This window comes from Littorina saxatilis, linkage group LG7, assembly GCF_037325665.1.
Source record: "Littorina saxatilis isolate snail1 linkage group LG7, US_GU_Lsax_2.0, whole genome shotgun sequence".
In the NCBI taxonomy this organism is placed as follows: Eukaryota; Metazoa; Mollusca; class Gastropoda; order Littorinimorpha; family Littorinidae; genus Littorina; species Littorina saxatilis.
In genome coordinates this window covers 13,175,807-13,203,306 of record NC_090251.1, presented here as the reverse complement: position 1 = coordinate 13,203,306, position 27,500 = coordinate 13,175,807, and the positions used below count along the sequence as shown (strand labels likewise).

Genomic DNA, 27,500 nt, shown 5'->3' with positions numbered 1-27,500 from the left:
TTACACACAGTACAAACACCCTTCCATTTGAACGCTCACCAAACGGTAACATCCTAGGTGCCCTACGTAAAGAGCGAGCAATTTTGAAAGAATTCATTTTTGCGTGGTTTATCTTACCCCTGAGCCATCGTGAACCCGTGTGATCCAGTTTCCCTTTTTCAACAATGCAGTCGTCAGTTTGTAATTTGAATGCGGCTCGCTGTGAGCTTATCTGCAATAGCACGTTATTAATATGTACCTCTGACTTTTCACGAAACAAACGAATGTGGTTCATAAGAACTCGAGCGATGGCTTTTGACTGCCTATCTTTGAACTAGATGATTACCCGCTTCATTGGTTAATAACAGGATATTCGATGATTATTTTCCCGTGGGTAGCTTCCCTTTGCTGCACAATATTTACATATGTTTTAGACCAATGAGCGCTGGTGTGCATATTCGGTGCGGATACATGATTTGTCCCCAAGTGGATTAGCGGCTCGCAAACGAAGATTCATCCAAATGATGTTAAAAACAACCTGCAGCGGACAGAAGCTGAAAACTAAAGGCACATAATAGTTCAAACAATCATTCAACTGTATTTATTTGACCTTACACAGACTGTAGGAAGAGGCAAACCGTCTTGAACAATATTTTTCCCCAGGAAGCGACTCCAAGAACACAGAAGACTCGAAGGTGAGTGACAGACCTTGTAGTCTTTCTGTGATAGTAGTAGTCCAGTGGACGATACCTTCCGCCTGTGGTTCAGGATGGGTCCGATTGAGATGGTCTCAATCCGAAAAATTAATTCTTTGAAAATTGCTCGCTCTTTACGTAGGGCACCTTGGATGTTCCCGTTAGGTGAGTGTTCAAATGGAAGGGTGTATGTACTGTGTGTAAAAGCCTGACGGTATCTGTGATGGTTTACGGGAAGCTTACTTTGTCTTTAAGTCAATTTATCGACTGGTCATTTATTGGCCTTTCGACCTGTCAGTAGTGTGTGTTTGCTCTTGCGTACGTCTGCCTGTCCTCATGCATATCCATGTATGTGTGTCCGTGTGTCCGTCTTTCATCAATCAGTCTTGTCTATCCATTCATACCAATTCAGTTCATCGATGTTTGTTTTCTAAGTGATTTTTGTTTAAAGGCTGACATATAGTCCTATTTAATTAGTTTAATTACTTCCAGGGCTTTTCCCATCGTTGCGGGAATGTATCAATTAAGCTTCCTGCAAAGTTTTAGGTTTGAAGTCCTTACCAATTACGAGAAATAATTAATTCTTTATTGCATTGTTTAGCAACAGTTCTCCAGGACTTGGGCTATTTTTCGACCATCAACACAGACCGATGACGTTTCGTAAACCAAAGATGGCGTCGGAGACAGTCAAAGCCCGGTTGCGTACAATGGCAAAAAAGATAGAAGTAAACCCGTCTAAAGCTGTCAAGGCCACTAAATCTGCTGAGAAGAGAAAGTGGACTCCTTGCTTCATCAAGTCGCGCAAGGCGAAATTACTACATTTAGTCAAGCTGTCAAACTGACGGAATGAAACTGAACGCACTGCATTTTTTCACCAAGACAATACAGCTTCGTCTATCCCCGCGTGAAGGAAATCGCTCACCTTCCACGTGCAAAACGTAGTGATATTGACACGCCAGATTAGCGAGGTAGCGTATTGTGCTATAAAGTAGGAAAGCGCGCTTTTTTGTATTCTTGTTAACTTCTCAATTTCCGGAAAACATCCACTTTCACTTTGAGACTGTTCTGTTTACATTCGACACTATCAAAACCACTTTGCAATAACTGAAAAAAACATTTCTGTGTTCGAAAGCTACAGCCAATCGTTATTATATCCCCTTAGGTACAGTTTTATAACATTATTGGCACATGTAAACAATATGAATTAATTAATGAACGCTACGAATATGGCAGCCTTTAAGTGCTGGCAGTACGTGTAACAGACGTATCCTGTTGAATTTGTATTAAAAATCTGTAATCTAGCAAATGCGCTCAAGTTCCACTGCGACACATTATACAGACTACACGGAGAATTAACCGTCTGCCAAACTGCCCTCGTGCAGCTTTTAAAACGTAAACGATTTAACCTTCAAGCGCCAACTGTAATGTATTCCTAGTCTGTGATTTTTGTTTGTTTGTTTGTTTGTTTGTTTGTTTGTTTGTTTGTTTGTTTGTTTGCTTAACGCCCAGCCGACCACGAAGGGCCATATCAGGGCGGTGCTGCTTTGACATATAACGTGCGCCACACACAAGACAGAAGTCGCAGCACAGGCTTCATGTCTCACCCAGTCACATTATTCTGACACCGGACCAACCAGTCCTAGCACTAACCCCATAATGCCAGACGCCAGGCGGAGCAGCCACTAGATTGCCAATTTTAAAGTCTTAGGTATGACCCGGCCGGGGTTCGAACCCACGACCTCCCGATCACGGGGCGGACGCCTTACCACTAGGCCAACCGTGCCGGTCTAGTCTGTGATGCTATCATCTCAAACCACAAACCAAACTAAGAAGCTTTTAAGGCGAATTGAGATTTGTCGGGCCAAAATTATCCCTTGAAACTTCCTCGGTCTTAAAGGTACTGAACTTGTCAAATCCAGGTGCACGGAGCCCCTGGGGCTTTTAGTCATACCTCAGGCAGCTATCCGTTAGAAGAACTACCAAGTTTCATTGACTTGCACCCAAAGAGTCAAGAACTGCGATTTTTTTACGAATTAATTTCGTACTCAGACCCGGCTGGTCTTGACCTATTTTTGGATCTAAATTTAGATCAGGTAGATCACCACATCATGCACAAAAAGACACGTCACTAAAGCAAACTATGTCAGACATCATCATGAGCTTGTGTAAAACAAAACGCAAAAACGAAGGCTGTGAGCTGCACTGTGCCTTTAATCATCAGCCAGACTTTAGTTTTAGGCTGTACAAGCAGAGCGATCAGATCATAAGTTCACAGCGAACAAACACCCAGATCTTCACCAACAGATCATTCTCTACGTTCAGCACCCAGACCTGCAGATTTTTTAGCAAAGTTCAAGATAAAAAAAATATAGCAGAGACTTAACTCTTCTTGTCTTTATCGATTTAGCAATACTAGGTTCTTTATTGGCCGGCGAAGGGCTTGAAGCAGGCAATAAGTACTGCACTTGAAGAGACGGATTGACCTCCCTTTAAAGGTACCGTACTCCCCGTCTGCACAATCATAGTCACCACCACCACTTGTCTGTCAAAGTTTCCACTTGGACACATACCAAAATTCAACAGCATGGCTGGTTTTTTTTCTGCACAGCGTGAATTTTTTTCTTTTTTTTTCGAATTCATTTCTTAAAAAAAAAAAAAAGCCATTGAGTCATTCAGTGAAATTAATTCATCAAAACATTCCAACTCTGCAAAGGATGCAGTCAGAGTGTTGATTTTTGGTATGTGTCATAATGGAGGATTGGCTTTTCCGAATTCATTTATAAAAAAAACTAGAGGAATACCCGCTTCGCCGGGTGAATCGCGAGATTCTTGCAAATACCGTACGGGATTGACGCCACACGAAGGAAGGGAGATAAACGCGCAAAACACTGGAGAAGATAAGGAAGAGTTACTGGGAATGGATCAACAGAAAAACCAAAATCGGTTCACCGCGCCGCGCTTAGAGCACGTGTTGAAAATTGTCATCGACCAGATTGTGTCCGGGGTCTACCTGAATATGCCCACCAAATTTGAAGCAGATCCATCGAGAACTTTGGCCGTGCATCGCGAAGTGACAGACAGACAGACACACACAAGCCGTATATAGATATATATATAGAAGCTCTAACGTCAATCAACAAAATAAATTCATCAGAACATTCCAACTTTACACAGGAAGCAGTCGAGATGTGGATTTTCTGTATGTGTCTCAGTAGAGGAATGGTTGTATATCTCATGTAAAACGTGGACAGCAACGAACGTGGTGGTGAACATGATTTTTTGCAAGATGATAAGTAATGTAGGTGTTTTACGCCCTCATGGTAAAACCATTAGGGGCATGTTCCCCGGGTTTTGACCCCGACTTTAGATTGGGAGAAAAAAAGACACAGAAAAAATAAAAAAATAAATTTAAAAAAAAGGGCACAGCAAGGGAGGGATGGTTGTCGCGCTCTAGCTCCCGGTCAACGAGGCACCCGAGCCGGAGGTGGTTTCAAGTAGCGTCATGGAGTTAGTTTGGAGATCCAGCTGGATCATTATGTGTCAGTGCTGGCAGTCAGCGCTGCCGTTGTGGTTCTCTTTTCACTTGCTTGCAAGAGAAGCAGTGTACCTTTAAGAAGACGGACGGACGAACTCCTTCTCAAGTACCCTGTCAACTACCCTCACCCACTGGCCTACCCGTGTGTCCTGTTTCATTTTAAAGGTGGTCGTCTACATTTTTGCTTTTTTTCAATAATCTTATGGTTAGATTTCGCTAAAAAGTTATGTCAGATGATGAATGAACCATGGGGAAAAAAGTTATAAAAAAAAATGTAAAAAAAGATTTTATTTTTGGGTAGCGTGACTCACGCTTCCAATATTTTGTTTTCTGTTTGCTGAGAACATGTGCTTTGCCTAAAAATACTGACCAATCAAATTCATGTCACTATGCTTATAGCCACGCCCAAACAAGTGCAGCAACAGTTTGACACTGGAGCGCTGTCCACGCTTTTTTTTTTAACGCACGAAATGCACGGGATTTGAGAGGAGTTTTGCGCTTGGCATTTTCCAAATAAGGATATCCTACTATGAGTACTACGCTGGAATACTACAATGAATTTTCAAACGGCTACACTGGCTTCGTCTTTCTTGATCGAAAGGGTGTACATTTTGATATTTGTAGATATTAGACTCTGCATTTTAATGGTCAAATGGCGATTTCGGTATAAAAATGTAGACAAGGACCTTTAAAAGATTATCCTTCAATATCGCATGAGCTACTTCTTTATGTCTGTAGTTCTAGTGGTTTTGTATTTGCATACTTCAGACACTAGAGATGGTCTAGTGTGTGAAGGGAAGGGGCTTCCAAAATGAGGGAAGGGTACAGGGGCTGGCCAGGCGGAGGGATCTGGGGGTTGTTCCCCCCGTGTACCCCCATTAGCTGTTAAAATGCCCAGGACAGATTGTAAGAAAAGGCACAGCCTTAAATCTTTATCCTTGTAAAATAAAGTTCAATTTAACTCTCTCTCTCTCTCTCTCTCTCTCTCTCTCTCTCTCTCTCTCTCTCTCTCTCTCTCTCTCTCTCTCTCTCTCTCTCTCTCTCTCTCTCTCTCTCTCCTTACCCTAACACCCCCAACTTCTCTCAATAAACCCACCTGCACCATAAGCCTGTTGTCGACAGTTTTGACGGAGATCTCTTCGGGTTTGAACTCTTTGCAGTCGAACCTGAGGGACAAGCGCTTGTTGCCTTGAGCGTCTTGCACGATGGGGTGGTCCACTTTCAACATGGAGGATCCGAAGTCGTTGAAATCTGGAGCCTTTAAAGACAGAAAATCGCAACAACGGGTCAATATAATTATCGAATGAAGAGGAACACATATCTTCGCGAAAATGTTCATTCAAAGATAAATTCCTTTGCGAGTAATCCATCTTGTAAATAATTACAGATTTGTCAAGCTTTTATATCAGACAAGAGCCTTACACGGCAGAAAAGCGTGAAGACGAGTCAACACATCGAATAAAGAGAAACACATGTACATTTGTTCGCCAAAATAGCTCTTCAAAGATAACTTCCTTTGCGAGTAAACCATCTTGTAAATAACCACATCTTCTTCTTCTTGGCGTTCGCAGGTAAATAACCACATATATGCCGAGCTGTTACACAGGGCAATAGAATCAGTTAAAGACATTCTAGAAATCATTCGCCTGGCTGCTTTTTTGTAAAGAGTGGGAATGTTTCTGAACACGTTTTGTCTAACACCCGCGGAAATCTGCAAAACTCATTCAGCAAGAGAGAGAGAGAGAGAGAGAGAGAGAGAGAGAGAGAGAGAGAGAGAGAGAGGGGGGGGGGGAGAGAGAGGGGGAAATAGATGAGGGAGAGAGAGAGGGGGTAGAAAATGAGAGAGAGAGAAAGAGAAAGAGAGAGAGAGAAAGACAGAGAGAGAGAAAGAGAGAGAGAGAGAGAGAGAGAGTGAGAGAGAGAGAGAACGTGGTGGAGCGAAAGAGAGAGAGAGAGACAGAGAGTCACAGAGACAGAGACAGACAGACAGAGCAATGGTCACACATCTCTCAACACAAACATCAAACACTGAGCACACAGTTCAAACAAACAAAACCACATACAAAAAACAAACAAAAATGATAAAAAGGCTCTGCAGAAACACTCGACCTTGATCAGTAAGACATATTTCCCTACTCCCGCATGCTAGCACTTCTCTGTTGTCTTGCACTCTTCACACTCAACACCACCATTTCCTAAACAATCATCACTCATTCTCTGCCGCCGACAACACTAACATAAACAACAATTTGTGTATCTTCAGCCCCACATGAAATATGTCTTGCTCTAGTTTTCTGTCACATTCTCCGCACTCGGCGGCATCTTCATTATCGACAACTGCAGAAACGCTGCAGAATACTGCATGTGTTTTTGTTTCGCTCCAGTTTTTCTTCATCCTTAAGTCCTTGTAGAGCTCTTTGAAAGTAGGCACTGCACAAGTATGTGCAAGGTACCAAACTTTACTGACAGAGAGAACCGCGGAAGTGTGTTGAAACAAGCAAAAAATGGCGAAGAGAGATCATTTTGACAGCGAAGTTACGATCCGTAAATTATATTTTCATTTTCAAGGGACATAACCAAACGGTGGACTGTTGGCAGACAGAGTTTTGTTTGTTTGTTGTTGTTATGTTGTGTGTGAGGTTTTTTTTAAATTTTTTTACGGGCGGGGAGTATCCTTCATCATTGGCGTACAGATTTAATTTAGTAAAGTGTTCTTGAATTGTTACTATCAGCGTGGGTTCAACCCCCAAGTTCGGCGCGGGATGTGTGTCCCAGAGTCAACTTTGTGCAGACTCTCCTCGGTGTCCGAACACCCCCGTGTGCATGCATGCGCACGATAAAGATCCCAGGGTCACAGCGAAAGCCTCAGGCCTTGGAAACACGAATACATGCATGCAAAAATATGAAGCCCGGGTGTCCGTTCGGCCAACAGCCAAAAAAGTAACCATTTCAGCACTGACCCAAGACGACCCAACCCGGTCCCTAGCCCATTTCAGGTCTCCTCTAGTAGCCGGCAGCCAGCTGTCTACATCCCCCCCGCATTTTTATTTTTAATTTTCATACAAAGCCGGGATTTCCCGTGTAACATGCCCCTAATGGCTTTGCCGTGAGGGCGTAAAACTTTCATTTTCTCCCCCTGTTCTTGAATTGTACCCAGTGTTCACATCGTACCTTCAGGTGGAACATGGAACTTCTCATCTGCTCCAACTCTTTGTCAAACTCTTTGAACTCTTCGTCCATGCCTTTGAACATGCTGCTAAACGTAGACCGCTGTCTGTCGAAGAAGCCCCAATCTTCCTTCCTCAAAGGCACCAGGTGTTCCATCGTGATTGGCTAGTTGCAGGTCAGCTGACTTTAAAAATTGATCTGAAACAAGTGTACAGTGGACATGTTACCATATTGCTGAAGGGAGTAACATAAGTAGTGGTAAGATTAAAACACACACGCACACACACACACACACGCACACACACACACACTCATACACACACACACACACGCACACACACACACACACACACACACACACACACACACACACACACACACAAGAGGTGTTTATTTATGAAACGTTTTACTGATGAATGACGTTTACAGTTTTCAGAGCAGTTGTAAATAGCCATGCACATAATTATTATTTGGAATTTTCTTTTGTTTTTCATGCTTACTTTTGAGTGCCATGTCTCTGTTTGTGTTGTTGCCTTGTCATCTTCATGTAATGTACGCGTAAGTGTAGTATGAGTGCGCATGAGTTGTTAAAGCGAAAGGATGTGTATGAGTGCGCCTTGATGAGTCGCCTTATGGCGAGATATGTGCGCGTTATAAATTCTCGTATTATTATTATAAAACATTCACGGTGCTTCGGTCTAAGGCCCAAAAAAAAAGGTCTGTTTACGGTAACATAGGCCAAAAAAATAGGGTCGGTAGGTCGGGATTTTTTTTTTTTTTTTTTTTTTCCAAAAAAACCATATTTTTACGTTATTTTGCCAAAAAAACCAAGATTTTTTTTTTCCCCAAATGCCAAAAAAAAGTCTAGGGTCGCGCGAAAAAACTAGGGTCGGTCGGGTTACCGTAAACAGACCTTTTTTTTTTTTGGCCTAATGGTCTTTTAACGTGAATGAATAGACAAACACTGAGAATGAGAAAATGAAGACTTAGCTTACACCGAACAAAGTCAATGACCCCGCGACTATCTTCCTTCTGCTTTTGAACGAAAAGGTCATCAGACTTTCATCGCGGTTTCTCAAAGGTTGAACTGTCATACTTAATCGGTCAATCTCAAACACGCCAATTAGCTTGGCACCATCTGTACGCTGAACTTTGGATGCTCCCGACATCTGTCTGTCTGTTTTTTGTTTTTGTTTTGTTTTTAAGTTTGTCATGCACGTCATTGTGGGGTTTTAATCAAGGCCAAAAAAATAAAATAGGTCTGTTTACGGTAACATAGGCCCAAAAAATAGGGTCGGTAGGTCGGGATTTGTTTTTTTGTTTTTTGTTTTTTTTTTGTTTTTGTTTTTCCCCCAAATGCCAAAAAAAAAGTCTAGGGTCGCGCGAAAAAAATAGGGTCGGTCGGGTTACCGTAAACAGACTAATTTTTTTTGTTGGCCCAATAAACAAGCATCCCTCAATACATATAATTGTCCATTCACACTTGATCATTCACAGTTGGCAAAAATTATGACATATGATAAATTTGTAAAAAAAAAAATCATTTGGACAATAACATGTCCCAATGTTTTTGGTGTACATGGTCAAGAGACAAGACAGAACAAAAACACAACATCAGGACAAACGAACGGACATAACATCACGTTCACAAACAATTAAACACATATTTAGATAGGTAATATACAGGGAGAATTATACATAAACTAAGTGAACAGTGGATCGTAGAAGTGCGAGAGAGAGAAAGAGGAAGAGAGTAAAAGAGAAGAGAGAGAGAGAGAGAGAGAGAGAGAGAGAGAGAGAGAGAGAGAGAGAGAGAGAGAGAGAGAGAGAGAGAGAGAGAGAGACTGAGAGAGAGAGAGAGCCGAGAGAGAGAGAGAGAGAGAGAGAGAGAGAGAGAGAGAGATTGGGGGGGGTGTCACATCTGCCTGTTTGTTTACCTGCCAACGTGTCTGCTTGTGTTTGTTTGTTTGTTTGTCTGTCCGTGTATGTACCTGCCGCTTTTGGTGTCTGTGGTGGTGTGGTGATGTTTACATCAAAATGTCAAGATGATCCCAAAATCTACCATAAAATATCAATTCATATGACAAATGCCACTGCCTGTTAGTGTGGTGACATAATCATAAAAAATAAGGCGTATAGGCCTACACGCCGTGACTATGACTAGCAGTGATTCAGCCCAGCAATTATTCTTCCATCAAGCTTAATTACACACACATGTTATAACTTCTTTCTATTCTGCTCTTAATGGATAATGTTTAAAAGCTGCACAAGACACGCATAGACCCTTGACTATGAATCAGATTGATACAGCATGAGAAGTACTCCTGAAAATACAGTTTGTCTGTCTGCCTGCCTCTCTGTCTGTCTGTCTGTCTGTCTGCCTGCCTGTCTGTCTGTCTGCCTGTCTGTCTGTCTGCCTGCCTCTCTGTCTGTCTGTTTGTCCGTCTGACTGTCTCTGTCTGTCTGTCTGTCTGCCTGCCTGCCTGTCTGTCTGTCTGTCTGCCTGCCTGTCTGTCTGTTTGTCGGTCTGCCTGCCTCTCTGTCTGTCTGTCTGCCTGCCTCTCTGTCTGTCTGTCTGTCTGTCTGTCTGCCTGCCTCTCTGTCTGTCTGTCTGTCTGCCTGCCTCTCTGTCTGTCTGTCTGTCTGCCTGCCTCTCTTTCTGCCTGTCTGTTTGTCTGTCTGCCTGCCTGCCTCTCTGTCTGCCTGTCTGTCTGTCTGTCTGTCTGCCTGCCTCTCTGTCTGTCTGCCTGCCTCTCTGTCTGTCTGTCTGCCTGCCTCTCTGTCTGTCTGTCTGTCTGTCTGTCTGCCTGCCTCTCTGTCTGTCTGTCTGTCTGTCTGTCTGTCTGTCTGCCTAGTTTGTCTCACTAGTCATAATTCTTTATAAGTCTGTCCATTGTAAAGAACATTTGGTTGATGTACTTGCTTTTTTAATTTTTTATCCAATACTTGTATGTCACATAATACTGTGCGAACATTCGCACTGTTGTTGTTGTTGTTGTTGTTGTTGTTGTTGTTGTTGTTGTTGTTGTTGTTGTTTTTGTTGGTGGTGGTGGTGATGTTGGTCTGGTTGTTTTTGCTCTTCTTAATTATTCTTCTCCTCCGCCCAACCCTTCTTCTTTATCATTCATTCGTCAGCCTTGGAAAAGAAAATATCGACTCCATACACCTTCTGTACATGTACAAAAAGTCAACAACCTCAACAACCGTTTCAACTTCGTACCAACATTTTTGTCCAAAGACGTCAGACTTCAGCACTATCCTCTGGCTAAACTATTGATGTCTGGTGCACAGACAACCGTAATAATCCTTTGTTTACAGGGGCTGGTAAAAGGGAGACTACTTACTTGTTCTGGAAAGGGAGAGAATGCCTTATTTAAAGGGAAGATACTCGTGAGTGGCCATGATTAGCAATATTCAAAGATGCGTTTGTTTTGGGTAAAAACGGATGTATTTAGATGTAGCTGCTTTTTGTGTATCTAGACAAAGAAAATTGTGTCGCTTTTTAATGGCTGAGATAAACTGTGTGTACACTAATGTTACTGCAAGTTTTTATTAGGTAGAGCGTGCTTCTAAATGAAGTTTATGTGTGACTGTTCCACGTAGAAAATCAAAGAAAACAGTATCTCCATACTTACATTACATCAAGCAAAAAATGCAGTCAATCAAATAAAATAAAGTCTGAAACTTTGTAGATCAGTGCTTTGGCAAAATCTTTCAACGCTATCTTTGTTTCACCCATTTTCATATAAAGTAACAGTATGACACAACGCAATGGACATGTGTTGCAAAAATAAGTCTGTGTGAGCGAATGTTGTCAGAAAATGAGGCCACGCTAAATGTCAAAGAGAGAGACAAACACTGAAAGACAGAAACAGAGAGTGAAAAGAGGGAACAAAATGAATTCCAAAGAACATGAAAGGCGCAAGTAAAGTTGTTCATATAATAGTTCTTTATCTCCCACCTAATTACGCTAAAACAATTGTTTCGTCTGCAAATCACAATGAATCAGCCGAAATGCAAGTCACAGTGCAACCTCAATGGGCCAAAATAATCGGCTTTGAACCAACTCTTGGCGGAATGTCAGGAGAGGGTGAAGTTATGTGAGCCAGGTGATGAAGGGTAGACATGCCAGTAAGTTGTTGCACATATCATGCTTGATGAAGATTGGCTTACTTTCAGTGCGTGCACAGTTTGTACAGGGGGAAAAATCACTGAAAAATAAGTTAAATAAAAGAAGAAGATGAATGAAACAAAACAACGGAAAAGGAATCCCTTCTTGTCGGTAAGACCGCTTTCACTTTTGACATGAACACCTGCCTGTCTCTCTCTCTCTCTCTCTCTCTCTCTCTCTCTCTCTCTCTCTCTCTCTCTCTCTCTCTCTCTCTCTCTCTCTCTCTCTCTCTCTCTCTCTCTCTCTCACACACACACACACACACACTCACACACGCGCGCGCGCGCGCACACACAGAGCAGATCTGAACTGCAAGTATACATGCACCCACCCTCAGTAATTGCCCAAAGTCACCCCAAAAGATCGGAAGTACGGTTCAAATCTCAAGGTTCAGCGATTATCACGCGCGACTTGCCACCCATTGGTCTCGGTGTGCGGTAAATGAGGACACACATCCGGAACCGGTTCATACACGGTACCTGCCAAATTTACATTTAAACTCTAGCGGCTTTTGAAAAGTAATGTTCAAGAATAAAAAGTACATCCAAAGCTACAATTTATTAACAGCAGTTCCCCCTTTCTGATTTCAATTATAGTGGGTCCAAAAAAAACTGAAAAGCTTTCCAAAGAAACACATTTTCATGTTATTGCAATCTCTGCTCTTGGTGTTTTGCCGCATAATTATCCAAACGAATTAGACTGAGCTGCCGGAAAATGATACCTGCTGCAAGCGGCCATTAACTAATGTGCATATTGTGCATCGTGACTGTGCATACCATGCTCACCTCTTCATTTGGATGTAGCATGCCAATGTCGAGCCAAGTTGGCGATGACCCGAGCAGCTATGGTCGGCCGATCAAGTCACTAGTCATCTCGACATGACGGAAAATGGACCGTAAGTAGAGCGAAAAGGAGCAGAGAGTGGGGGTGCAAAATATGGGCCGGGGCGAAAGTAAGAAGAAGGAAAGAATCACGCAGGGGTTAGAGGTTACAACGATGAAGAGCGACAAAGAAAGTCAGCATGTTTTTGTTTGTTTGGCTGGTTGGTTGGTTGGTTGGTGTTCTTTTTACATTTAGTCAAGTTTTGACTAAATGTTTTAACGTAGAGGGGGGAATCGAGACGAGGGTGTGGTGTGTGTGTCTGTCTGTCTGTCTGTGCGCGTGTGTGTGTAGAGCGATTCAGACTAAACTACTGGACCAATCTTTATGAAATTGTACATGAGAGTTCCTGGGAATGATATCCCCGGACGTTTTTTTCTTTTTTTCGATAAATGTCTTTGATGACGTCATATCCGGCTTTTTGTAAAAGTTGAGGCGGCACTGTCACACCCTCATTTTTCAATCAAATTGATTGAAATTTGGCCAAGCAATTTTCGACGAAGGCCGGACTTCGGTATTGCATTTCAGCTTGGTGGCTTAAAAATTAATTCATGACTTTGGTCATTAAAAATCTGAAAATTGTAAAAAAAACCATTTTTTAATAAAACGATCCAAATTTACATTTATCTTATTCCTCATCATTTCCTGATTCCAAAAACATATAAATATGTTATATTTGTATTAAAAACAAGCTCTGAAAATTAAAAATATAAAAATTATGATCAAAATTAAATTTCCGAAATCGATTTAAAAACAATTTCATCTTATTCCTTGTCGGTTCCTGATTCCAAAAACATATAGATATGATATGTTTGGATTAAAAACACGCTCAGATAGTTAAAACGAAGAGAGGTACAGAAAAGCGTGCTATGCAGCACAGCGAAACCGTGCACTACCGCGCTGAACAGGCTCGTCAGTTTCACTCCGTTTTGCACAAGCGGCGGACTACGGTCATTGTGAAAAAATGCAGTGCGTTCAGTTTCATTCTGTGAGTTCCACAGCTTGACTAAATGTAGTAATTTCGCCTTACGCGACTTGTTTCTTCTTTTCTTCTTTTTTTCTTTTTTTTTTTTTTTTTTGGGGGGGGGGGGGGGCGGTTGATTTTGACATCTTTCTTCCAGTGTTAAGGATTCGACTCATTATCTCAGATCTGGCCTGACTTTTGCATGGAATAAGACCAACCCTCCATTTGGACGCATACCAACAATACAAATTCTGATTGCTGTCTATGCGTATTGAAAAGTTATTTTTGTGATAAAACATGTTCAGAATATCAGAACTCAAATACCGGTTATTGATCCCTTTGAACGTGTTTTTATTGACAAATATGATGCAAACCGTGTGTTGTTTTAGACTGGTTTTTGACTCGATAGTATAACAGAATGACGGATTCCTGTGAAAGGCCCGGTTCGTAATTGTAAAGAAATATAGGTCTTCCACGATCACTGTTTATCCCGACTCAAAAGCACACCACATACTTCCGATCACAGGAGCTTGTATCAAAGCGACAGTCAATCGAATTATCCTACTCCTTTATCCTTACTGTAGTATTACTATTCTAATAGAAACCGGATAGTAATACAACACTAAGGCCTAAAAAAAAATAGGTGTGGTTACGGTAACCCGACCTACCCTATTTTTAGGGGCCGACCCTATAACTTTTTTTTACATTTGTCAAAAAAAAACAAAAAAAAACCCGAGTGCAGAAAACGCAATGAAAGCGAAAGCGCTCGAGTCGCACACTTATTTCCCTGTCAAGTAGGTTTAACTTGATTTGTACACATTAGAAAAAAAAGTTTTAAAAAAAAAGTGATTGCCTACCTTCCTACCCTATTTTTTGGGGCTATGTTACCTTAACCACACCTATTTATTTTTTTTGCCTAATGATAAAGGAGTAGAATACTTCGATCGACTGGCGGTTTGATACAAGCTCCTGTGCCTCCGATTACGGCAGCACGGAAAATATATACCAGCCATTCTTCAAGGACACAAAAAGTCATGCAGCCACCAGCGGCGGTTGATTTTGACATCTTTCTTCCCGTTTTAAGGATTCGACTCACTATCTCAGGTCTGGCCAGCCTTTTGCATGGAATAAGACCACGCCTCAACTTGGACACATACCTATATACAATCAAAATTCGATAACGATTACGGCAGCACAGAAAATACTAGCCAGTCTCAAAGGACACCAAAAGTCATGCAGCCACCAGAATACAACGTGCAGCCTAACCGGTGTAACACGACATTTTTACTCCACGAAAAATTTACTCCGGAGTAAAAATTTCGTACGAAATTCTTACTCCGAGTAAATTTTTCGTACGAGAAAAGAACTCCCCAAGGCACGAAAAAAATTACTCCCTCCACGACATTTTTACTCCCCATTTTTTTTACTTCCAGTAAAAATTTCGTCCGCGAAAATGGGATGCGGGCTAAGGAATAATGCCAATATGTGATATCGCGCGAACGAATGTCGCGCTACCCTCCCTCCACCCCTTCCACTACCAAGACTAACAGGGGACAAGGGAGTAGGCTTATAAATTTCGTACACCTGGCATGGGAAGTTAATTTGCTCGTGTTAGGGTGAAGTAATTTATTCGTTTTTTATTCGTCAGGGGAGTAACATTTGTGTACGAAATATTAACTCGGAACTCATCTGTCGTGGGGAGTCATTTTCTCGTGTAATGGGGCAGTGCTTTTTTCGTAAAGGGAGTAACATTTTCGAACGAAATTTTTACTCCGGAGTAAAAATCTCGTGGGAGTAATTTTCTCGTGTTACACCGGCAATGCGCAAATCGAAACAATGATGCAACTTTCACAGACAAAACTGTTGTCTATCTGCAAAGACTTCCGGATAACAGAATGCCAAACAGCCCTAGGAATAGACGATATGCTACTGGAAACAATGGTGCAATAACATCCGCAGATAATATGATGTAGTTGTCGCGACCCTGTAAATGTGCATTTTCGGATGAACAATTTTTACTGTGTGTGTGTGTGTGTGTGTGTGTGTGTGTGTGTGTGTGTGTGTGTGTGTGTGTGTGTGTGTGTGTGTGTGTGTGTGTGTGTGCGTGCGTGTGTGTGGACATGTGTGGGTGTGTGTGTGTGTGTGTGCATCATAATTGTTGTGTATATTGAGAGTTCGTTCCTGTAAGAGCCTCTGGATTTTTGTAACATTTATGTTTTGTTTTTGGTTTTTGTTGTAAAGTGTTTATGATTGTGTTCTATTCCGTCAATGGCGTCATTCTGGTAATGATGTTGTTATTGCTTTTGTAAAGCGCTTTGTGTGTTCGAAAGCGCTATAGAAATCACCATTATTATTATTATTATTATTATTAAAATGCAGTAATGTACACGTACACATAATATATATACGTACAGACTCCTCAAAAACAGATTCCAAACTACCATTGAGATATGTACAAGGACATACAAATTCAGTCAATGTTCAGAAACCAACGTGCAACGATACGCTACTGGAAATAATGGTGTCGTAACTTCTACAGACAAAATGCATCTATATACTGCTATATATATATCGAAAACAAAATCCCAAGCGATCAGTGTGACAAGGACACAAAAAGTCAGTCAATGGTCAGAAACCAAAGTGCAGTCAAAATCAGTAGACGATACACTATTGAAAACAATGGTGTCGTAGCTTCTACAGGCTAAAACTGATGCAGTGCTTAGACTGCTGAAAACTCATCGAAAACAGAATTCCAAACGACCACCGAGACAAGGACACACACACACAAAGTAAGTTCATCAAGAAATCAACAACGTGTAGCTGAAAAAGCGAAACGCTGTTAAAAAAAAAATGAAGCCTAATAATTAACTTCTACAGACAGAACTTTGTCGTTTACCTGCAATAGACTCCTCTAAAACAGAATCCCAAACGATCACAAAGAGAAGAACACACTCAAACGTCAGTCAATGAAACAAATCAACAACGTGCAGTTCAAAAAAGCGCTTCGCTGTTAAAAAAAAGAAGAAGATTAAGCCTAATAATTAACTTCTACAGGCAGAGCTTTGTTGTTTACCTGCAATAGTCTCCTCGAAAACAGAATCTCAAACGATCACTCAGAACACACCCGGTGGCACTGAGACAAACGGCCGCTCACTCACGGGACCTACAACGTGTTCAATGCCAGACTCCAGACTCCAAGACTGAATCTTATCCTCCCCAAACAACCTCACGCTGATAGCGAGCACATTGCAAACTTCACTAGAGGTAATAGAAGAGAAGAGCAGGAGAAAGAAAAATCACCTGTGGACTAAGCCGGTGGCAAAAAAAGTGCGAAGCACAGGTATATGATCTACAAGTTCCTATCTCACTTCATTGGCTCAGTCGACGCCCGTTTATAACCACTAGCTTCCCCTTGTATAATAAACCAACCAGAGAGCGTCGTCGTCCCGAACTAAATCTTCACAAACTCCAAAACCGTTGAAATTCTAGGTAGGGAAATCCTTTCATGCAATGACGTCAGCGCCTTTCGGCGATTGATCAAAGCATTTCGGACGGCCTACAACATTAATGTCGGTCACACTTGAAATTAACGCTACTTGAGCTTGCTTTCCACGATGATACGAAGTGAACGGGAGCATAAAGCCGTATGGTCAGTTATCAACTTAACTTTCCTCGAACAGTGAGATCGACAGAACACCAACCGGCACGGTTGGCCTAGTGGTAAGGCGTCCGCCCCGTGATCGGGAGGTCGTGGGTTCAAACCCCGGCCGGGTCATACCTAAGACTAAAATTGGCAATCTAGTGGCTGCTCCGCCTGGCGTCTGGCATTATGGGGTTAGTGCTAGGACTGGTTGGTCCTGTGTCAGAATAATGTGACTGGGTGAGACATGAAGCCTGTGCTGCGACTTCTGTCTTGTGTGTGGCGCACGTTATATGTCAAAGCAGCACCGCCCTGATATAGCCCTTCGTGGTCGGCTGGGCGTTAAGCAAACAAACAAACAAACAAAATTGACAGAACATACAGTACACAAATACGAACGGAGAGAACTCATGGTCGTAGACTACTTCTAATTATGATGTACTTCTGGTGCGAACGAATAGCGCAACAGGTACGAGGATCTTTGAAGGGCTTTAAAAAAAAAATGTTTACCCTCTACAGGGTTTGATAGCAGCTAGTTCTGAAAGGTTTTTACACCGATATGGGTCGTAGCAAACCGGTTTCAAACCAAGCTTGCAAGAGGTGCAAAAACGCAGCTCAAGTGGCTGTTGCCTATAGAGGAGGGTGTGTCGGTCTGTCTGTCAATCGGTCTGTTAGTCTAAATCTGTATGTGCGCACTTATCTGTCTGTTTGTCTGTCTGTCCATTATTTTGATTGCATCTGTCTTTAAAGTCTATATCTGTCTATAATTGCGTGTGTACATCCACCTATCTGTCTGTCTGTCTGTCTATCTACAGTGGTGTGTCTCTGTGTTTCTGAAATGAACTTCGGTATACTTATACTATTTTATTATCCAAGAAAGTTCCGCTAAGTACGACAACCGGTGCCTGCACAGAAGTCGATACGGAGGCCGGTGTGCTTACATTTCGCGGTATATAGACAGGCCTGTTCACCTGCTGTTACCTGGCTTTGGGTGACTTCCCGGCGTGGCTACCTGCATGTTGCGAGAAGTATCGCTGTACCGCAGATATGCCCCGTTTGTCCTAGCAAGGCGAATTGGCACGTGGTACCCGTATGGGTGCTTGAGGCTGTGGTGTGGTGTGTAGGGACAGGGTGTGTGTGTGGGGGGGAGGGGGTGGTGGTTGCTGTGTGTGTGTGTGTGTGTGTGTGTGTATGTGTGTGTGATAGAGAGATCGAGAGAGAGCAAAAACACGCACAAGCACAGACACACAGTCTCAGACGGACACACACACACACACACACACACGTCAGTTTGAAGGGCACACAGGATAGGTGGAAAATCAAAGCAGGAGGCGAGTGTAAAACGTCAGACGGGCACAGAAGGGGGTAGACGCACGCGATCCAAGCCAAGACGACTTTTCGGCTAATGTTTTGCTTTGATTTCTCAATTTACACCTCCGTATATGTAGAGCTACTCAGGGGCTATGAGACGGGTAGAGAGGCGGGAGAGATATGGAGAGAAGATATCACACCATACTTTTAGGGGACGGGTGCAAAAGGGGTAATGCTGGGACTTGGGGAGGGGAGGGGGGGGGGGGTGGCGGAGGGGATTCGTCATGGAACTCTTCTATGACTTACCAGACAGAAAAGTACAGAATTACAAAACATGAATTCTTTTTGGGGATATATACCTGTTAGTAGGGAAATAGCTAAGGTGAATTCCTTCCGATAAAGTAAGTTGAGTCAAGTTACAGTGTCTGCCCGTGTGTAGGCCTATAAACACTATCAATTGTGAACAAAACCCTACCTTCTCGAATGTGGCTGAAATCATTAGAGACAAAGATGCATGGATTAAGCATGGTCGACATTTCAATGCAAGTATTTAGTTTTGAAACACTGTGGGTTAGTGTTTAGGATGAAATAAAAGTCGAGCGCCAGTAAATGAGAACATCGCATAAGTTTGGAATCTACAGAATGGTCAGTAAAATTCAGTCGTGCTACAATGAATCATATTATGTTTTCATGTTTACTATGAATGGTGGCCATGTTCCGACAATAGACGAATTCCGAAAATTATAACACGTGATAGGAGGAGCCAATCACGAGCGAGGGGTGTGTCGGAAACAAGTGGACATGAGCTAGTGATTGGCCCCTCCAATATTTGTCAGAGAAAAAGCAAGGGTATTCACTCTTCCACAACACACACAAACCCGACAGAGTTATTTCCGAAAATCGTGTATTACACAGAATGAACATTTTCCGCTGGACCTTTTGAAAGCGCATTTAAAATTTCTGTTTAGGCCAACAACAAAAAAATAGGTCTGTTTACGGTAACATAGGCCAAAAAAATAGGGTCGGTAGGTCGGGATTTTTTTTTTTTTTTCTTTCAAAAAACCCCATATTTTTACGTTATTTTGCATTTTTTTTTATTTTTTTTTCCCCCCCCAAATGCCAAAAAAAAAGTCTAGGGTCGCGCGAAAAAAATAGGGTCGGTCGGGTTACCGTAAACAGACTATTTTTTTGGGGGGGGGCCTTATGTCGTGCAACACACAGATCCCGACCCGAGTCTCGCGCCTCCAATACTGCTAAAGCAACCACACACAAAAAGAGGAAAATTTAAGTAAGGAACAACTACGGTCCAAAGGTTTTTGCGAGTAGGCCTATCGAGCGCCGTTCCAGATAAGAGTTTGAGTACTATTTACTGATAAAACTACTTAGGATGGGAAGTAGGAAAACCAGTGCGAGGTATGATAGAAATTAACGCGACTCGGCTGGGTTCTGGAAAGACTGACTTAGCGTGAGGGAAATGGACCCAAAATGATTTAGAAGCTGCACTAAGCTGAGCTGATGAAGACTGAACATACTATGTCTCTCAGACATGATTTAAAGACACAGTCCTTCTCGTGTAAACTGTTTGGCTCACTATCTCAGACCTTGCCACAGGCTTTTACACGGGATAAGACCATCCCTACACTTGGTCACATACTAAAAATCAACAGCCTCACTGCTTGCTCTGGTGTGTTGGAATTTTGTGTGTAAATAAACATTTTGAAAAGTAACTTGTGGCTTCAACGAAAGTAATTCATCACTGATTCTCACTGTTCACATAGAGCACTCAAGCTGTTCATTGTTGGTACGTGTCCAAGTAAAGGGGATATAGCTCAGTTGGTAGCGCGCTGGATTTGTATTCAGTTGGCCGCTGTCAGCGTGAGTTCGATCCCAGGTTCGGCGGAAATTTATTTCACAGAGTCAACTTTGTGTGCAGACTCTCTTCGGTGTCCGAACCTCCCCCCGTGTACACTACATTGGGTGTGCACGTTAAAGATCCCACGATTGACAAAAGGGTCTTTCCTGGCAAAATTGCTTAGGCACAGTTAATAATTGTCTACCTATACCCGTGTGACTTGGAATAATAGGCCGTGAAAGGTAAATATGCGCCGAAATGGCTGCAATCTACTGGCCGTATAAAATTTCATCTCACACGGCATCACTGCAGAGCGCCTAGAACTGTACCCACGGAATATGCGCGATATAAGACTCATTGATTGATTGATTAAAGGGATGGTCTTATTCCATGTAAAAGCCTGGCAAGATCTGAGATGGTGAGCCACACTTTTTTTCACGAGGAGGAGTGGGCCTTTAACCGGCGACCTTTTATTTTACTTCACTACCTTAAAAACAAGAAATTCCTCCGAGGTAGGAAAAACACCCCCGTTGGTCAAAGGGAAATAACCATTCTCACTGCCACCAACTGAGAAGGTTATTTCCCTTTGACCATTAATATGTCCCTCTATAAGTCCTTGTAGAATCTTAATCCACCAATAACTCCCTAACCGTGTGTTTGACTGGTCCCAATTTTTGTGAGGACCGTCTCAGGAATGTATAGAACCTGTTCACCAAGTTTGGTGACGATCGGTCCGTTCATTCTTGAGATCTATATGCGAACACAAACACACACACAAACAAACAAACACATCGACCGAATCCTATACACACCCCTATACCGAGGGTGTAAAAATATATATAAATGACTTACTTGTCCGTTTCCACTTTGCCTGTGCGTGAGCCACAAGATGAACGTGTTTGGCGAGTCGATAAAGGCAATATTTTAATGTCGACGGTTCAAGCCAAGGTAAACCGAGCCCAGACAAATACCCTTGAGGAACAGAAGGTATGCTTTGATAGACGATTCTGCACACACCACTTTCGGGTGCCTCTTCCCCCCTCCCCCCTCCTACATTCCACTCCACTGACTTCCCCCATCGTCCCTTCCCAAATCTACTACCCCGAATTATCTCCTGATGGTGCGCTACCAGACTTGATTTTGCAGACTCGGTAGTCTTCAACACTTTTTGTATTGTATTTTTTAAATTATTTTACGTTGCAGCAATCCTCCAGTGCAGTGAGCTATGTATATGGATGGGTATACAACAGTGGTGGCTGTTACGAAAGGTCACTATCAGGACCAAATATAGTCTCGGTTTTGTCTTCTGCTGTATTATTGGTTTTACTTTGTACAATCCCCAGTACTTGGTGTATGTCAGTGTGCTACAGTGGTGCCTGTTACGAAAGGTCACAATTGAGACCAAACAGAGTGTCTGCGAGTACTTCCAGAGGGTCTAGCCTTGATCAGTTCTCAGACACTCTGTTTTTATTGGAATTTCCCAAATTATCCCTATAGTGCACGAAAGCTCTCTCTCTCTCTCTCTCTCTCTCTCTCTCTCTCTCTCTCTCTCTCTCTCTCTCTCTCTCTCACTCACTCACTCACTCACTCACTCACACTCTCTCTCTCATTCTCTCTCTCACTCTCACTCTCTCTCTCTCTCTCTCTCTCTCTCTCCCCCCCTCTCTCCCTTATCTCCCCTCTATCTCTCTCTCTCACTCCATCTATACCCCCCCTCTCCTCTCTCACTCTATCTCTCCCCTATATCTCTCTCTCCCTCTATATCTGTCTCCCTCTCTCTCTCTCTCTCTCTCCCACCCTTTCTCTCTCCAACCCCCCTCTCTCCCCCCATTTTCTCTCCCACTCCACCACCCCTCTTTCCCCCCCCCCCTCTCCCTATCTCCCCCTCTCTCTCAAGGGACAGCCGAAAGTGTCCTTTATTTGGACGGTATCCTCCCACGGCTGTTACACTATGGTTGGATTTGACCAAATATAGAAAATACGGTACCGACTTTGCTGGCTTAAGAGAAAGATTAGGAAGGCTTACTGCACGTTCTGACCTAAAATATATCGACTGGATACTTTACTGTGTGGAATTTACGACCTCTTTTTACAATATTTGCTGAGAACTTTACTGTTTGAAAGCCACAGACGAATCCGTATTTACGACGGGTTGGAACAAGACAAGAAAAGAACAGAAAAGCTCAAAATAAACCGTGGTTTGGGGTGCAGAGAGAAGTTAAATCCTGATCACGGATATCGGTGGATAAAAAATTGGTCAGTTTCCGAAGCGGCTATCCACAAACTCATCTTTTCTCAAACCGCTTTTGCTCAAAAGGCGCAATTTGTAACATTTCTGTATTTCAAAATGACAGAAGATTTGTTTTGATAATTTTTTTTTTAGGGGGGGGTACAGGTGGCAGCGACGAAATAAATTCAGCATTATATTCCAATCTGCACAGAAAGCAGCCAGGCTGTGGATTTTTGGTAGGGGAAGGGCTCCTAATATGGACCGGTGTAACACGAAATTTTTACTCCACAAAAAATTTACTCCGGAGTAAAAAAATAATTTCGTACGAAATTCTTACTCCCCAAGAACTCCCCAAGGCACGAAAAAAATTACTCCCTCCACGAAATTTTTACTCCCCATATTTTTTACTTTCAGTACAAATCTCGTACGCAAAAATGGGATGCGGGCGAAGGAATGATGCCAATATGTGATCTCGCGCAAATGATTGTCGCGCTACCCTCCCTCCACCCCTTCCACCACCAAGACTAACAGGGGACAAGGGAGTATAAATTTCGTACACCTGGCATGGGAAGTTAAATTGCTCGTGTTAGGGTGAAGTAATTTATTCGTTTTTTTATTCGTCAGGGGAGTAACATTTGTGTACGAAATGTTTACTCGGAACTCACCTGTCGTGGGGAGTAATTTTCTCGTGTAATGGGGGAGTGCTTTTTTTGTAAAGGGAGTAACATTTTCGCACGAAATTTTTACTCCGGAGTAAAAATCTCGTGGGAGTAATGTTCTCGTCAGTGTTACACCGGCTCCTAATATGGACCACCTCCTGTTCTGAAAAACTAACGGCGCTAGAGCGCTCAAAACAAATTTTATTCGCTGTATTCACCCTCTCTGGATAACTTGCACATGTCAAAACAGTTGCAGAAACACAAACCTCAAAACCGTTAGGCTTATTATCTTTTTTTTCACTTTTGGCAGCGTTCACTCTAAATTTGCCGCCTGAAACGGACTCGTTTCTGTCCACAGCCAAAGCTTTTATCACACAAAAATTGCTATAATTATATGACAGCCAAGACAGTATTTGTTACATGTTAGCAGTGTTGACCCCGAGTTTCTACTGCAAACAAACAAACAAACAAATCTCAAAGTACGTGTAAGTCCCCTAATATAGACCACCTTCAACAAATCGAAGAAAATAAAAGCTAAAGGCTTTTTTCATTAATTCATTAATAAGCTTGCTGGAAATAACCTATAACTAGCCCTCGAGAGTTCAAAAAAATATAACAAATAGTCTTCTTTTCGTGGAAGTTGATAATTTCACTTATTTTCACTCTGTTTTTGATAAGCTTCTTTAGTTTCCTGGTGGGCTTCAAATAATGCTCTCATAAACCCGAAACAGATAAATCTAAAGCATATTTTAATTAGTCTGACTTGCACACTAAGTTGTATCATGTTATTTTGAAGTATAGCCCTGGGGCTTTTTACATTGATTCGTGAAGGCCGCTTCACAGGTCCATATTAGGCGCCCACGTTATGAAGAGTTTATTTTACTAGGTCTTGACTCTTTTCCATACAGCCTGTCGAATTTCTTGTGAAGAGATCACAATTCATGTGGGACTTGAGCAAAACCTGTCTGCTTAATGATACCTGGTTCCAGACGGTTAACATCATCTGCCTCAGACAACGCAAAACACACATGCCATGCAAGGAATGGAGGAAGAAGATGAGAGAAGAAGGCAAGAAAAAAAATAGAAAAACACAAAACCACGAAACTCAGATGAGACAACAAAACAAGAAAAAAAAGGAAGAAAAAACACGAAACCCAAATTCCAACCTGTGTAACCCCACATAGTCAGAATAGACAGTGACTAGCTGGAATTGAGATTTGCGAAGACAGACTCAGTCAGTTCTCTGCTACTTTTTCCCGAAGAGATGGAAATGCTTGCCAAAAACACATTCGCAGAAGCAGCGTGGTAAGCAAAACGCTGAAAAGGCAGAGATCACCCTATGAGGTAGACGTTATTTGTTTTCTCATCATGGGAACAGCCGACCTTTATCAAGAGAGAAGCAACTGCGAAGAAAAAAGAACTAGAAAGGAGTTTTTGCAGAAAGAACTGGATGACGAAAGAGCTGTGAAGGACTTTATACAGAAAGAAAATGGACGAAGAAAGAACTACGAAGGACTTTATACAGAAAGAAAATGGACGAAGAAAGAACTGTAAAGGACTTTATACAGAAAGAAAATGGACGAAGAAAGAACTGTAAAGGACTTTATACAGAAAGAAATGGACGAGAAAAAAAACAAAAATGAGTTTTTGCAGAAAGAACTGGATGACGAAAGAGCTGTGAAGGACGTTAAACAGAAAGAAATGGACGAGAAAAAAATAAAAAGGACTTTATACAGAAAGAAAATGGACGAAGAAAGAACTGTGAAGGACTTTATAAAGAAATAAATGGAAGCGGAAGTGTGCATACTGATTTTAACTGTTAATCGAGAGAGAGAAATGAATGTTCACATCATATACTGAAGAAACCAATTCTGGAAGAATTGACGAAACTTACGATGGAAATAACCGTCCCCAATAAGTAGTGAGTCCCCATGCCCTGTTTTCTCACAGCCATGTGTTCCAACCGTCAGCAGTTTTTGCACAGATCCGATTGGCGACATCAAAAGTTGCTAGTGATGTTGGAGGTGAACTGAAGTAATGACCGCAGGTGCCGTGTCTCTGTTTGTGTTGTTGCCTTTTCATCTTCATCTTACGGTATGCGTAAGTATCTATGAGTGTGCTTGAGTTGTTAATGCGAAAGATTGTGTATGAGTGCGCCTTGAGTCGCCTTGTGGTGAGATATGCGCGCGTTATAAATTCTCGTATTATTATTATTAGTTAGCCAAAAAGGACCTAAGCAAACGGAAGCGAACTGCCCCTTTGAACAAATGCAGCCACGTGACCAGACACACACTATTAATCTTTTTTTTTTTTAATGTCATTCAAGTTGTGAGACTATTAGGCTGACGGGACAATGACGACGACGATGGTGGTGGTGACGAATACGATGTTAACGACAACAACAACGACGACGACGATGGTGACGAAAATGCAACGAGACGGTCCCATTTTTTTTAAACACACAAAACAAAAAAATTAAATATATAGGAATCCAAACAACAAGGTGACTGTGGGTGAGATGAACAAAATTTTTTTTAAAAATTTACAAAAAATTCTGTACTCGCCAATACAAGGACAGCACATGTTCGCCAATAGAGGCCTCTTCGGGACTAACAAAGAAACACAGAGGAAAACAAAAAGCAAAAGGCAAATAAATATAATGAATGCAATCACAATAATTATACAGACCTCAACCTCCTTTCACTTTGTGAAGTTTGCAAGCGAAGTCACAAAGAAGGAAGTACCGCGTAGGCTCACAAAGTCCGTCGATCTACCCTGAAGTCAAAACGTTCCACACGAGTGACAGGCCTGTACTTTTTTTTCACGATCTCTTCTGCGTGCACACGCAGCAGCTTTGAGATGAGAAACCTATAGTAAGAAAGGTAGGTAGGTGCAAAGCAGTGAGTCTGGCAGCTTCTAACACAAGACAGGTGCTGCGCAGTAAATGTACTGGTTTGTTCGAGATAAGGGAGAACAATTCTATATATATACAGGTAGGTGTATGCATCACCCACTCCCCCAGTGTATATCCAGTAGCATGCCTAACCCCGGCCCCCCCTCCCTCCTCTCCACGCACTCGCTCTCTAGGGCTGTCTTTATTATAGTTTTTTGTTTTCTTTTTGTTTTTGTTTGTTTTTGTTTTGCCTCGTCTTATCTCTTATTCACTCGCAATGTCTGTGTCTCTGTCTCTGCCTCTCTCTCTCTCTCTCTCTCTCTCTCTCTCTCTCTCTCTCTCTCTCTCTCTCTCTCTCTCTCTCTCTCTCTCTCTCTCTCTAACTGTTCGAATCTCTCTCTCTCTAAGTGATCGAACCTACTTTGTGAAATTGGATTTAGGTACGTATGATTTCTATGTTTTTGTCCAAGCTGTAAGCTTTACGAAAAGTTGTCACTGTGTATATTACCCCCTTTCTTGGGACCAATAACCTCATAAGGAAATAAACCCTTGTCTTGTCTCTCTTTCTCTCCCTCTCTCACGCGTTTTGTGTATGTTTGCACATGTTTCGGTCTGCATGTCTGTCTGTCTGTCTGTCTGTGCGTTTTTCTCGCGTAATCTTAGGCTTTGTTTTGTCATTCCCTCTATGTCTCATGGAATACCTGTACGCATGATTAATCAGTGAGGGATTTTTGTGTGCATAAGTGGGTGCAGATCGGTGACATTTTGGAATAGACCACCAACCGTGGATGAGATGGGGAGGGGGGGGGGGGGTTAGTAGATGTAGTAGACTTTGAAGGATGTGGTGTTGGTGTGTGTGTGTGGAGTGGGGGAGGAAGGGAGCAAGAGTTAATGTTAATGCAAAGGAAGGGGGGGTAGGGATACGACGGCTGAGGGGGGGGGGGGGGGTAGAGAAGATTCTTTGGCCGTGATAAAGATCTGTAGACTGCTTCAAGAGCAATGACTGGGTAGTGTGGTGTGAGCATGAGCTATGATTCAAAGCCTGAGATCATTTGAAGCATGGCGGAAGCGTCAAAACACGTTGAAAGGACAGATCAGTAGGTGGCATGGGTACACAAACAATGGTGACGTCAGCTGTTAACACTGAGGGAGGTCGGGCAACCTGTTGTTTTGGAACCTCGGTGGGTGAGTGATTCAGCTCGGAATTCTTCGGGTTGTAGCATGCACTGACATTCCGCCAGTTAATGGTCAAATAAATTTGATGTTTTACTTTTACTTCTTTGTTTTGTTTCTTTTTAGGTTTTTGTTTGTTGTGTGTGTGTGTTTTGTTAAGAAGGCAATTCATTATTATTTTGTCGTCGTCGTCGTCGCTGTTGTTGTTGGGGTGCATTCAAGTTTCAGTACATAAAATCAGCGGAAGCGTCATGACGAATTGAAAAGGTGGCATGAGTACACAAATAATGGTGACGTCTGTTGCTGACAGAAAGGGAAACCTGTTCTTATGATACTGCCGAGAGTGACTCA

At 42.3% G+C, this 27,500-nt stretch overlaps 1 protein-coding gene across 3 annotated transcripts in view; it reads right to left on the bottom strand.

Moving 5' to 3' along the window:
- The window catches only part of LOC138970725 (alpha-crystallin A chain-like), a 26,659-nt gene extending 621 nt beyond the window's left edge, over positions 1-26,038 (bottom strand). Inside the window, exons 1-3 of one of the 3 annotated variants that reach the window (XM_070343221.1) lie at positions 25,772-26,038; positions 7,381-7,575; positions 5,306-5,467 (exon numbers count right to left, since the gene is read on the bottom strand). In XM_070343221.1, coding sequence (XP_070199322.1) covers positions 5,306-5,467; positions 7,381-7,533 — 315 coding nt within the window. In that variant the 5' untranslated portion in view covers positions 7,534-7,575; positions 25,772-26,038. Of the gene's footprint in view, positions 1-5,305; positions 5,468-7,380; positions 7,576-16,287; positions 16,312-16,464; positions 16,651-25,771 lie in introns of those variants that run through there. The other 2 variants (XM_070343222.1, XM_070343223.1) reach the window with 2 other exon arrangements.
- Between the last annotated feature and the right edge of the window lie 1,462 nt (positions 26,039-27,500).